A 13,414-nucleotide genomic window follows, 5' to 3' on the forward strand; every position below is an offset into this window, starting at 1 on the left:
ATGCAATATAAGAGGAAGAAGAAGAAAACTTCCGTCAGATCAGATGTGAGCCGTGGATATGGCGGAAGATTCTGTGAGGAACTTTCGTTCCCATTACTATGAGAAGGTGGGATTCCGCGGTGTAGAGGAGAAGCGTTCGCTCGAGGTGTTGCTCAAAGAAGAGCCTTTAGGCAAGTGGATTCCATTTCACCTCAGCACCTGAATAGCTGTCATTGTCAAATATGATCAGTCTTTCGTGTGTTTGCGCTTTTCCTTTTTACTGACTATGTACTTACAATCAGGTTATTATTGTTGAGTTGAGACATTTTATGTGTTCACGTTGGGGTCTACACCGCCTCAAATCCCAAACTCTACAAAAATAAGAAATCCGTCTGATTTATTAAATTCTTGTTTGAAGATTGTTTTTTAAAAGAAAGAAAATATTTTTTCCCCTTAGTGGCGATATTGCTGGCTACAATTGCACTGTAATTAACCCGTTTTTAATTTAACTGCCTCTTTCGATGCCAACGATTCTGTAGTAAGACAGCATTCTAACTACACCGTCATGGCGTGCATAAAATGGATACTTAAACCAAGGGTTTCTCAGCTTTTGGTTGATGCCTTTCGCACGATCATTGTTGCTGTCATTTAATTCCAAAAAATCCTAACGTTTAAGAGTTAAGAACACGGGCTAATTGAATGTCAGTTGTTAAAATATATAAATAAACCAGCAACAGACCTTTCTGTTTGGTTCGTGTGGTACAAGGACATTTTCCCACGTGACCCGCAGATCTTGACAAGTTGTGCATGTTCACTCAGCGGTTTCCCATCCCTGCCCTGTACCGTGTCATGGTGTGGAAGGTGTTGTTGGGTGAGTCACCATCATCACAACCACCATCAGCAGCATCAGCTACACCAATACTAGATTAGATGTTCAAATCCACCTTATCCAGGCTACTATGTTCTGCAAATGTTCTTTCATTTTTTTCAGGAATCCTTCCATCGTACCAGTCGTGCCATGGTGTAGTGATTCAGCAAAGGACCGAGCAATATAAAGACCTGAAGCATGCTATTGAACTGCTGCGCCTCGCGTCAGCCAAAACGCCAATCCCTACTGTTTGCCTGCACATGTACAGGGTGGAAATGGGCCTTACACCTCTAGATTCGGAGCTTGAGGTCCATCTACATGGCATGCAGGAAACTGATGAAAATGTATTGCTCGTGGAAACGTTTTATATGTGCAACCAAATTGCTAGAAGCTTGATCGATGACATTATCATGAGCCCCATTTGCAGGCATCTTGAGGTGACATCTTAAGGTATAGCAATATATATATACTAGCGGGGTCACCCGTGGGAATCCCACGGGCATGGATGTGTGTGACATTTCGACATATTGAGTTATATGCTGCACATTCATTTTTACAAAATGGTTACTGGCAAGTCATCAGATCCAGAAATGGTGTGAATTTAGTTATTTCACATAATATGTGACCCCTCACTCCTCTCCACCTGACACTCTCCTGTCTCCACCTGACACTCTCCTGTCTCCACCTGACACTCTCCTCTCTCCACCTAGCACTCCTCTCCTCTCCAAACCCTCACATCCCTCTCCTTTCCAATCCCTCACCTCTCCAATCCCTCACACTCCTCTCCTCTCCAATCCTTCACACGCCTCTCCAATCGCGCCTCACACTCCTCTCCAATCGCGCCTCACACTCCTCTCCAATCGCGCCTCACACTCCTCTCCAATCGTGCCTCACACTCCTCTCCAATCGTGCCTCACACTCCCCTCCAATCACTCCTCTCCAATCGTGCCTCACACTCCTCTCCAATCACGCCTCACACTCCTCTCCAATCGTGCCTCACACTCCTCTCCAATCGCGCCTCACACTCCTCTCCAATCGCGCCTCACTCGCCTCTCCAATCGGCTTTCCCCGTCTCGTTTCTCTCCTTTTTCTCCCGTCTCGTTCTTTTCCTTGCTCCAAATCGGCCCGTCGGAATCGGAAATCGGCCCGTCTCGCCCGTCGGCCCGTCGGAATCGGAAATCGGCCCGTCTTGCTTTTGTGCTTGTGCGTAAATAAATTGTGTTCATGACACCATTTCTGGTGTTGGGCTAGCGGCTAGGGTGCCGGCTTAGGATCCTGGGTTCGAATCTCGGTCGATCGCCGAATTAATGCCAGGGGGGTTGACTCAGCCTGTCATCCTTCCGAGGTCGGCTAATTGAGTACCAGTTCACTGGTAATTCCCTGTTTGTCGTTGAAGGCGGCAAAAAGGGTTGGCGTCAGGAAGGGCATCCGGTCCGTAAAACATTGCTTCAAAAAGGGGACAAAAAAACAACAACTACCACGGTCCCCGAAAAGGCCAACCCCCGCTTTGCGGGGAAAAATGGCCTCTAAACGGTGGTTTTGACACCATTTCTGGATCTGATGACTTGCCAGTAACCATTTTGTAAAAATGAATGTGCAGCATCTAACTCAATATGTCGAAATGTCACACACATCCATGCCCGTGGGATTCCCACGGGTGACCCCGCAAGTTTGCATTGACGTTCGTCGATGGACTCGTTCGCCCGTCTCATTCGTTTTCTTGCTGCATCCTGTTCAAGTCTGCGTTCTTCATCGAGCGTCTCATTCATTTTGGAAATAGAAGTTTCCACGCAGCGCATGAATTGTCACGATCCTCAAGAGGAATTTGTCTCGTAATCATCAAATGATAAATGGCAAGTAAATTATATTGTGGAAAATTAAAGATTTCAAATAAACCTATTTAAAGTGTATTCGCACATAACTAATTTTAAAAAACGAAGAAATATCTCTCGGTAATTTCCTGAAACATATTTTACTTCCGGCTAATAATGTTGAATTAAATAAAAACGAAGAAATATATGTCGGCATCATTGTTGACGTTTTTGTGACGACTGTCATCAAACGAAAAAGTAATATATCTTAACGGAAAAGCAAAAGCGAATTTTTAATATATATCGACACGTTGCCGTCGGTGTCATGTTGGGCGGTGTATGATACACCATGACGCGATTTTTAAAAATATATCTCTGCATTTTCCCGCGTGTGTGGAATGTTCTCAATTATTGCTGACACCGAGTCCAAAACCATCGATAAAAATGAAATCATATGGTGAGTTAGATTGGAGATAAAGGCGTGAGAGAGACTCAATGGCCTTGAAGTTGAAGTTACAGGCGTTTGAGAATTCATTTCGTTCTATAAACGGCAACTTTCATTGGATTTCCTTCCCGTTTTTTTTCAACCGAGTCGAAAACTATGTTAGCGACTGTGAAAAATGAAATGATATATCGAATTTTTAATATGTATCGACACGTTGCCGTCGGTGTCATGTTAGGCGGTGTATGATACACCATGACGCGATTTTAAAAAATATATCTGCATTTTCCCGCGTGTGTGGAATGTTCTCAATTATTGCTGACACCGACTCTAAAACCATCGATAAAAATGAAATCATATGGTGAGTTAGATTGGAGATAAAGGCGTGAGAGAGACTCAATGGCCTTGAAGTTACAGGCATTTGAGAATTCATTTCGTTCTATAAACGGCAACTTTCATCGGATTTTCTTCTCGTTTTTTTTCAACCGAGTCTAAAACTATGTTAGCGACTGTGAAAAATGAAATGATATATCGAATTTAAAATAGATATCGACACATTGCCGTCGGTGTCATGTTGGGCGGTGTATGATACACCATGACGCGATTTTAAAAAATATATCTCTGCATTTTCCCGCGTGTGTGGAATGTTTGTGGAAAATTAAAGATTTCAAATAAACCTATTTAAAGTGTATGCGCACATAACTAATAAAAAAAAACGAAGAAATATCTCTCGGTAATTTCCTGAAACATATTTTACTTCCGGCTAATATGTTGAATGAAATAAAAACGAAGAAATATATGTCGGCATCATTGTTGACGTTTTTGTGACGACTATCATCAAACGAAATAGTAATATATCATAACGGAAAAGCAAAAGCGAATTTTTAATATATATCGACACATTGCCGGCGGTGTCATGTTGGGCGGTGTATGATACACCATGACGCTATTTTAAAAAATATATCTCTGCATTTTCCCGCGTGTGTGGATTGTTCTCAATTATTGCTGACACCGAGTCTAAAAGTAAAACCATCGATAAAAATGAAATCATATGGTGAGTTAGATTGGAGATAAAGGCGTGAGAGAGACTCAATGGCCTTGAAGTTACAGGCATTTGAGAATTCATTTCGTTCTATAAACGGCAACTTTCATCGGATTTTCTTCCTGTTTTTTTTCAACCGAGTCTAAAACTATGTTAGCGACTGTGAAAAATGAAATGATTTATCGAATTTGATTTGAAATAAAACTGGGGGAGAGCAAGACACCACGGGCCTACAAAACAGGACTCAAAGCTATGCGAGTTAATAAAATGGTGGATATTTGTTTATAGCCACTCCCAGAATGGGTGGAGCTATGGGTAGAGCTACTCTGCAAACCGAGTAAGCCACACCCCGGACAGACACCCAACAGATAGACAGACAGACAGACAGAATCATCTACGGCTATTATAATATAGATTACTGGTATAGCGAGAGTAATCCCTTTGCTGTCGGTGAGGGAGAGAGAGAGGGGATTGGAGGGGAGAGGGGGGGTGGAAAAATTTGCTTCTTGAGATGGTCCATTGAATCCATGATTAACTGATTATCACCTTTCCTTTTTCATGTCAGGAACCAAAAGACGACGAGGATGATTTTCTCGCCATTGCTTCGACGATGTCAGAGTTGGCGGAGAGTGAGCTGGATGCTTACTGGCTTTCAAGATGTTTTGTTCTTCAGTTCAACAGCAAGCATGCAGACTCACTTCCTCATTTGGTAATGTGACCTTTCCATGTTTCCTGAGGTTCTCCAATGAATTTTTGGTTCGTATGCAAATTAGTATGGCCAAAGTGAATGAAAAATGTCTGGAAAGTTTTTTTTATTCTAAACGTAACGTACGATTCCTATAACTCTGCTCAGCCCAAGAGTCTCGAGCACTACCTGGCGTTGGAGGAGCTGCGGCTGCTGCAGCACCTAAAAGTTTGCGGGGCACTCGTACGGCTGCCTTACAGCCGCTGGTTCCGGCGCTGTTTCGCTGGAAGCCTTCCCAACTCCAGCCTCGAGAGGTACACCTTTTTATTCTCCTTTCAATATGATCCCAACCTTGTGCAGTGTGACGATGACAGATGCGATTGGCAAATGCTCTGGTTGCCCCAATCTCACAAGTTCTGTGCTTGCTTGCCTTCCAGGGTGTGGGACAAAGTGATTAGTGGATCGTGCAAGCTTCTGGTTTTTGTGGCGCTGGCAATCCTCATATCCTTCAAGATGACAATTATGAAGATGAACATGGCAGATGGAATTGTGGGCTTCTTAGAAAATGTACATTTTAATTTACACTATTTATATTTTTTTGTAAATCACATACTTTGTTTAAAAATAGTGACCCATCTTTAAGTTTTATGGACTGTCAAGATAGTCCAGAGACCTGTATATACACATTTGAGTTGTCTAGCCTGGGTTCGAATCTAGGCCCAGCTATAAACTGCATCTGGGGCGACGTATCGTGTTAGCAAGATATTAAGCAGGAGAACCCATCCTCGTCGCTGATGGCCATTTACTCGTCTTTCACGAAGAGTATGCAAGTTATCGTCGGCACCCAGAACAAATTATAAAGTCCTGTCCAAACCGTCGACAGTCAAACTTCAGGCCTGGCCAGCCAGTTTGTGAAAGACTGGCCAAAAACGTTTCCTCGCTGCCCCCACATTGTTGAAATAATTGCACCCATTAAAAGTCTAAGTAGATAAATAATTTTCATTAAGCCTGATGGGCAACCTGTAAGGATTGGTGATGGTCCACACTCGGATCCATTTTATTATTTCCTCCATCAAAGGGGAATGGATGTTGTTTTCACCCTTCTCTGTCAGCAGGATATCTCAAAATGTTATAGACAGATTCAAACAAAACTTGGTGGATGAGTTGGCTCGGTGACAAGAACGAGCAGATTCGATTTTGGTTCAGGTCAGGATCTGGATCGGGCCTATGAGTGGGATACAAAACGTAAACGGTTCAGCCTGGCGGAGGTATGCGCTCTAGCGAGTGCCGTTCTAGTAAGTTTGAAATTAATTAGTTTTCTTTGCGATAAGCTTACATTATATTTATTCACTTTTCCTTTTTCAAAAAATCATCATTTTTATGGACTTTTTTTGGATGTGCAAACACCAATAATGATCCACTCAAAAGCAATGGATTTTATCAACCTAAACGTTTTTGTATTTTTCCACTGTGTAAAATGTAGTACAGCTGGTGTTGAGCACATGACTCCAACATCGAAACAAAACAGGCTTTTTCAGCCATCTTTTGTTCTGATGAAGGGCTAACATTCAAAATATCGGCTGCTCTTCCTTTCCAACAGTCAAACATACTCAACTCTAAGTTCGTAAAATCCATAGTTTATCTTTGCTGCCACAGAACCGCACTAACCTTCTCATAGATGAATATTCCATTGGTATTTATCGCCACTGAATATGTGAAATCGTATTTCATTACCCTTGGATAAGAATAGTAGTTTAAAGCCTGAGGGAAGAGTTTGAGAGCCAGACCAGAAGTGAGGTGATTGAAAACCGAGTCCACCAACCCTGCGGTGTGAGAGAAACAGATTCTTGGAATCGACCTCCTGTGAAATACCAATGCAAAAAGCTTTTGACTTGACTGCTGCATTCCATCCACAGTATATCTACTGAAGCCCTTGTACAGCATAAGTTTTGCAGAAAAAAGGCATCGGCCAGTCTTTAATGGCCAGCAGATGTGGTCTGCCCAAGGAGAGGTTGTGAGGTGGAGAAGCTGAAGAACTCCATCCCCTCAGGGATTACAGCTCTTCCAAGGGTTGGACAAGTAAATTGGATTGATAGCTGATCCATAAAGCATGACAGAGTAGGAGCTCAGGACTTTCCTGCATTGAAAGACAAATAGCAGGTATCTGGCCAACACAGAGATTGATAGGGCTTGGGGCATTTGGAAGAGGGTAGATGGGGGAGAGGGAGATACAAATGGTGAGGGAAATGGGAAAGAGTGGTGAAGGGGCTGGAGAGCAGTGGGCCAGGCACCAGAAAGGGCAGAACTGCGTGTGAAAGGGATAATAACCTGGGCTGCACTTGTGGTCCAATTGTTCCAGCATGCGATCACAAACATCTCAGTCAGGATGGAAAAGCAGGCTGATCACTAAATGTATTTATGTTTGTTGTCACAAAACATCACTTTTCAATGATGCAGAATATTTGGGTTTTGAGGTGAATAAGGAAAGGCAGAAGGGAAGTAGGAAAGAGCACGGAGAAGGAGAACAGCATGGAGGGGGATGCAAAGAAGGGGAAAGAATCAATTAATTTGGAAAAGAAATAAATAAGAGGGTTTTTTTGGAAACGGAATCGAGGCTCGTGTAAGAGCTAACACATTGAACATGAAAACATGCAGACACATAAAACATACAATGAAGGGAGTGGGAGATGAGGGGAAGGGAGAGGGAAGCACAAAAGCACAACAGCAGTAGAGAACAAGGGTGTCGGTAGATCTGTGGAAGGGGGAGGGCTGGGGAGGAGGAAGGGGTACACGGTATAAAGCAAATGAACACTACGAGGAATTTCACTGCTGGGAATTTCAGGAAAGAAGTTGGGAATTTAAAGAGGTGGAATTGGGGTGTTTTAATGTGGGTATTTAATGTAGGTTTTGGATGGGGGAAGACAAGAGATGGTGGTGAACAGCTGTTTTGAAGACCTGGAGGGAGGAGTGGGATTAAAGAGAGTGAGGGAGTTTGTTCCAGAGGTGGGAGAAAAGAAGAATGAAAGAGTGAAGGTGAGCAGAGAGTCTTGATTTTGGCAGTTTCACCAGAAGAGGGTTGCTGGCAGATCTTGTGCGACCTGTAGGAATATTTGGGGGACAGAGCACAGACAGAGCAGGGGGAGCAAGGCCGGAGGAGTCGTTAGAAGACAAAGACCACCTCCCTGCGGTGAGAGAGAGAAAGGCCCTCAGAATCAGCTTCATCGTGGGAGATTCCAATGATTCTGAATGCTTTGGTTTCCACAGCGTGAAGCCGAGATAGGTGTGAGGCAGGAGCACCAGCCCAAAGGGGAAAGCAGTATTTCATTGAGCTGCGGATGAAAGCTTTGTACGTGGTGAGGAGCTACAAAGTGCCAAGAAAGGACTTCGCACGACAGAGAATGCCGAGTCGGTGACTCGCTTTGGAGGCCAGCTTGCAAAAGTGGTTTTCCCAGGAAAGATCATGGCAGATAGTGAGACCCAAAAGCTTGAGTGGCAGAACTTCTTCAAGAGAATTGTTCAGAAAGTCGATGGGAGGGTTGTCCAGAAGGTCTTTTCGGAGAGACAAAGTGAGAGTGTGAGATTTGTCAGGATTGAAAGACATGTTCCACTTGTTTTACCAGTTTGCGATTTTGTCCAGGTCTGCAGCGAGTGAAGAGGCTGCTGCCTGCCAATCTGAGGGTTGAGATATGGAGTAGCAGAGAGTGGAGGCATCAGCCAAGAGATAGAGAGGATTTCCCAGAGAGTCGGAGAGATCATTAATGAAGACCAGAAAAAGCACAGTGCCCAGTCTGAACAGGAAAGGGAGACGAGAGAATTCCATTCAGGGCCACACGTTGACTGCGACCGGTGAGGAAGTCCACAAGCCATGCCTGGAGGTTTCCATGGATACCATAAGGGGAGAGTTTGGTGAGCAGGGCGGGGTGCCAGAACGTATCGAAGGCACGTGATATGTCAAGGGAGACGGCTCTGATTTCCTGTTTCGCATTGAGGACCTCCATCCATTGTTGAGACAGCAGAAGCAGCATGTCCAGAGTAGAATGACCTGGTCTGAATCCAAATTCATGATCTGAGATCAAGCCATTGGAGAAGAGGAAGGATTTGATGTCAGAAGCGATGATTGATTCCATCACCTTGCTGATTATTAGGAGCAGGCTGATTGGTCTGTAGTTGCAAGGATCTGTTTTTGCACCTTTATTGTGTAAAGCGGAAATGTTGGCTGATTTCCAAGCAGATGGCAGATGACCTTGAGCAAAAGAGAGGGTGAAAAGAACAGAGAAAGGGTGAGATAGAGTGGCTTAGCATGATTTTCGGACCCGTGGGCTGATGCCATCTGGTCCACTTGCATAATCAGAGTCGAGGTTTGACAAACTTCTCCACCTTGTCAGGAGAGAAGGATATAAATTCCAGGAGGAGCTGGGTTCGACTGGGTACGGTGGGTACAGAGAGGGTTGGGTTTGGGACACAAGATTTAGAGGCAAACACAGAGTTGAGGCATTCGGCTTTTTCACGTGCAGTGTCAGCTGTGTAGCCATTTGAGGCAAGGGAGGGGATGGAGGGAGAACAAACACCTGAAACAGATTTGACCAGACGCCACCAGGATTTGGAGGAGGGAGACAGGTTTGAGAGTTCAGTTTTGAGAGTAGAGAGATATCGTTTCCTGGCTATCCTGAGGGTAGACCCACTTGGTCCGAGCTTTATGAAAGGAACTGAGATTGCCTTCCGTTGGATTAGCCTTCCATGAGGCGAAGGCAAGTTGTTTCAGGGCAACTGCCTCACCACAAGCTTCAGTGTACCATGGACAGGAGGAAGGGTATGACAACTGAAGACAAGATGGGATAAATCTGTGCATGAGAGAGAGAGCAGTTTACTTTGGAAGAATTCCCAGGAAGAGTTTATGTCAGAGGCAGTAGAGATGGCAGACAAGTCCAGATGGTTGATGGCTGCTTGAAAATCGTGCCAGTCGGCCTGAGTGAAATACCAGATTCGTCGACGCTGAGGAGGTTCTCTGAGAATGGCCAGAGAGATATCCACTTCAACAAGCAAATAATCAGAAGAACCGAATGGAGCAGAAGAAGAGCAGCAGGCATTTGCAGGGAAGTTAGTCAAAACCAAGTCTAGAAGAGAAGATACTCCATTGACTGAGATCCGGTTCGGGAAATGACAGATTTTGTCAGTCCCAATGAGTCGCAGAAGTCCTTTGCTGAGGTGCCGTGGCTGGTGTGAAAGCTGCCCACACACAGCCAGCTGGCATGATGACAGTTGAAGTCACCACATGAAGAAGAGAGAGTTGGGATGAGTTGATAGAAGTTGGTCCATATTATCAGACAGCGAGATGTAAATGCAGTCATCACTGTTTGGTGGACGGTACAACACATATGAACAAAAGGTGGGAGTGGAGAGGAAGCCGTAGCCAGAGGTACTCCTGGGGGTGGGGTGGAGAGAGGGCAGTGCAGGGAGAGTGAGGAAGAGAGTTTTTTATAAAGATAGCCACCCCACCACCAGGCCGAGGCTCAGGTCTATCGTACCAGAGGAGGGAGTAACTAGGGAGAGATATTAAGGAATCAGAGACATCATGAAGGAGGAAAGTTTCTGTTGAGCAGTTTCAGTCTTATAGCAGAAATATAGTCTTAAAAATAGTCTTATTGTTAAATATAGTCTTATAGCAGAAAGTTTCTTATTAAATAAGAATTTATTTTTATTCGTGTCCTCAAAAGTTTATATTGTCCACCACAACGATAAGCGGAGTTATATTTTCATTGGTTATTTTGAAAACAAGCTTGCACCATGTGTGCTTGTAAGGGTAATACTCGCTTTTGTTTCCTCACTCCCAGCTTCCTCAGGAGAATGCCGACGTTATTGCTGGAAGAGCCATTGACCTTTGGCAGAAGCATACAGGACTGGCAGCTTTTCCTCTCACGTAACTGCACCTTGAAACAGGTTTAATGAGTCGTGACATCGCACACAGACTATTAACCCCAAATCCCCCCCCCCCCCCCCCCACTCCCCTTCTCAACCCGCATATCTCCCTAGTACATCCTTCTTCCTTAAACATTTACTCTTCCTTCATCCCAAAACTACAAAGCCATCATTTTTCCCATTGACTAGTTTGCCAACTTTTCCTTTGGATGAATATGGCTCCTTAGATGGTGGGTGGTTGAGTGGGTAAGATGTTGTTGCATTGCCCTCAATGGTTTGGGTTTGATTCCCATGGCTGCTCAACGGAAATGTTTTTGTACCCTTTCATGGAGTGATGACCTGGTTCGTTCTTGGCCACAAAAAAATGAGTGCCCTGATCACCACCACCAACTTGGATGTATAACCATGCTGTGAAATGTTTCCTCAATATCTATACAAATGAGCTTCTGCTGTTTCACTGTTGAAGTTCAAATACATGTCTGCGTCAAGTCTTTCGTTTGGCTCCTTCCTTCCACTCCACCCCCCCACACACCCTCCCTCCCCCCATTCCTTTTCCTCCTACTAATATGTATGGGCCTTAGGAAAATATGTTAATGGGTACAGATTTGAGTTAAACTCGAATGCAACCTTTATGACCAGGAACTGGTTATTAATAAATGCAAATTTAGTAGAATTGCAAGAGGGGAAAAAAATCAATTTGAATAGAGTCAACGAATAGAGAATAGAATAAAAGTCAGCAAACTAAAATATAAACTGAATTGACAATAAGTTGCTTACTTTGCAAACTATTTAACAAATGACCGACGATCATGTGAAACAAAACTTGTGTGTGGGACGTCATCATTAGTTTGTGTCCACAATTGAAACCCTTTTCTTTGATTCTGCTGGTCTCAGTGTTGCATTATTTTGAAAGCTGTGTTTTTTGAGACCCACGAATCATTTCTACTAGCCATGAACAGACTCGTGGAATTGTGGTTAGAGCGTTCACCTTGTTGGTCGGCAGTTTGATTCTGTCCCTGGCCGAATCGTACAAGAGATGAACAATTGTGCGTGCTTCTTCTTCACTTGACAGCATTTAGAGTCGAGCACGAATAAAAACCCATGGGTTGGCATCCCATTGGAGAGTGGGGAATTTCTCTTTAAAATGTGCACCGCCGGCGAAGATAAAATAGATGCCACAAGACGGTGCCACCAGCCCCCAAATTGCCCTGGTTAGTTATAATAACCACAATAATAGGAGTCCCATTTATTGTTTTTGCATACATAGTCGAGGCTCCTGGAAATGGTCGTAGATTGAACGGATCAGGACACAACAGAATGCAAAAGGAACAATTGAGATGCATGTAAAAGGAACAGTAGAGACAACAACATGCATTTTAAGGCCATTTTCCCTGCTAGAGCAGGGGTTAGTCTTGCGGTCCCCATGACAATCTTCTCCATTTTGCCCTATTTTCTACATCTCCCCTTGTTAACCCCCTTGCCCGCATTTCTTCTTCGACCATCTTTAGCCAAGTCTTTCCCGGTCTTCCCTGTCCTCCACTTCCTTCTACATTCATTTCCATCACTCTTCTCAACCAGTCACTTTCATCCTTCCTCAACACATGACCAAACCATCTCAACCTGTTTCTCTTCACAGCATCAATCACAGGCTCTATTCCCATCATCTTTCGCAATTCATAATTTGTCTTCCTCTCTCAACGATACTCCACACATCCACCGAACCATTCGCATTTCCACCCTTTCCAGCCTTCGTTCAATCGAGAGATGGAGTAAAACCAACAGCAGAGTAGAAGGCAAAGGCAGAGTGAGACTTGGACAAACAATGGGTGTAGGGAGGAACAGGGCACAGGAGAGGATGCATGAGGTGGATAAGATGGATACAGAAGGAAACTTCAAGGAGGGAAAACTGTAAATTTGGAAGGAGGATGGGTTGGGGGGTTAACGAGGATAAAAAACGATCATGGTTTTGGTTTGGGGATGATCCAAGATGGTGGTGAACAGCTGTCTTGAAGACCTGGAGGGAAGAATGAGATTGAAGAGGATGCGGAAGTTGGTTCTACAGGCACGAAAGAGAAACATGAGTGGAGCAGTGATCTTGCATTTAGGTAGTTTCACCAGAAAGGGGTTCATGGTGGACCCTCTGTGCCCTGCAAGGAACCTCAATACAGGAGGAGGCCAATAGGTTCATCAAGCTTGTGCAATGGTTGACAACCTATGGTTGTTTGTGCTCTATCCTTTTTAAATGCTGAGTGCCAAGCAAGGAAGCAGCACATACATTTTTAGTCTTTGGTATGACTCAGTCAGGGTTTGAACCACCGACCTCCCAGACTCGGAGCGTACGCTCACAGAGTCTGGTTACTTCCCTCAAAATCAAGGGCTGTGCTCACCTCTTGTCAAAAGTCAAGTCCGGTGTTGTCCAATGTCTGTCTGCATGATTTTGTCGACAACACGTCCGTGAGCCTTAGACTGTAGAAAAAAAGAGGGAGGGAAGCTACGACGGCACTAAAACATCACGAGCCTAACAACAGATAAAAAAACAAGACAGGCCACAAAGGATTTGACTTATCACACCATATCAAGGGAAGGTTCCTCAAAAGCAAGTTGGAAGTGACACGCGTGAACATTTCGGAGAAGCGTTGCCCTCAAATTGAAAAGGAGGAGGAGGCTTGCA

At 44.3% G+C, this 13,414-nt stretch overlaps 1 protein-coding gene across 3 annotated transcripts; it reads left to right on the plus strand.

Annotated features, from left to right (window-relative positions):
- On the plus strand, positions 1–11,231 carry TBC1D7 (TBC1 domain family member 7). 3 transcript variants are annotated; one of them, XM_068108135.2, is made up of 7 exons: positions 1–170; positions 770–850; positions 971–1,155; positions 4,708–4,851; positions 4,996–5,141; positions 5,265–5,394; positions 10,659–11,231. In XM_068108135.2, exons 1-7 carry the CDS (start codon positions 59–61, stop codon positions 10,746–10,748), a joined length of 888 nt encoding a protein of 295 aa, XP_067964236.2. In that variant the 5' UTR covers positions 1–58; the 3' UTR covers positions 10,749–11,231. The 3 variants fall into 3 exon arrangements, with proteins under 3 accessions (XP_067964236.2, XP_067964234.2, XP_067964235.2); XM_068108133.2 differs by having other exon boundaries at positions 4–170; positions 971–1,284; XM_068108134.2 differs by having other exon boundaries at positions 9–170; positions 971–1,191.
- The last annotated feature ends 2,183 nt before the right edge of the window (positions 11,232–13,414 follow it).

Source organism: Myxine glutinosa, chromosome 2 (assembly GCF_964187855.1).
Source record: "Myxine glutinosa chromosome 2, kmMyxGlut1.1, whole genome shotgun sequence".
NCBI lineage: Eukaryota > Metazoa > Chordata > Myxini > Myxiniformes > Myxinidae > Myxine > Myxine glutinosa.

Bases quoted from the DNA above. Each gene is read 5' to 3' on its own strand.
- TBC1D7 (XM_068108133.2), top strand. From the start codon at position 59: ATGGCGGAAGATTCTGTGAGGAACTTTCGTTCCCATTACTATGAGAAG. The intron at 171-769 runs GCAAGTGGATTC...CGTGACCCGCAG, and splicing joins GCTCAAAGAAGAGCCTTTAG to ATCTTGACAAGTTGTGCATG. The intron at 1,285-4,707 runs GTGACATCTTAA...TTTTCATGTCAG, and splicing joins CCATTTGCAGGCATCTTGAG to GAACCAAAAGACGACGAGGA.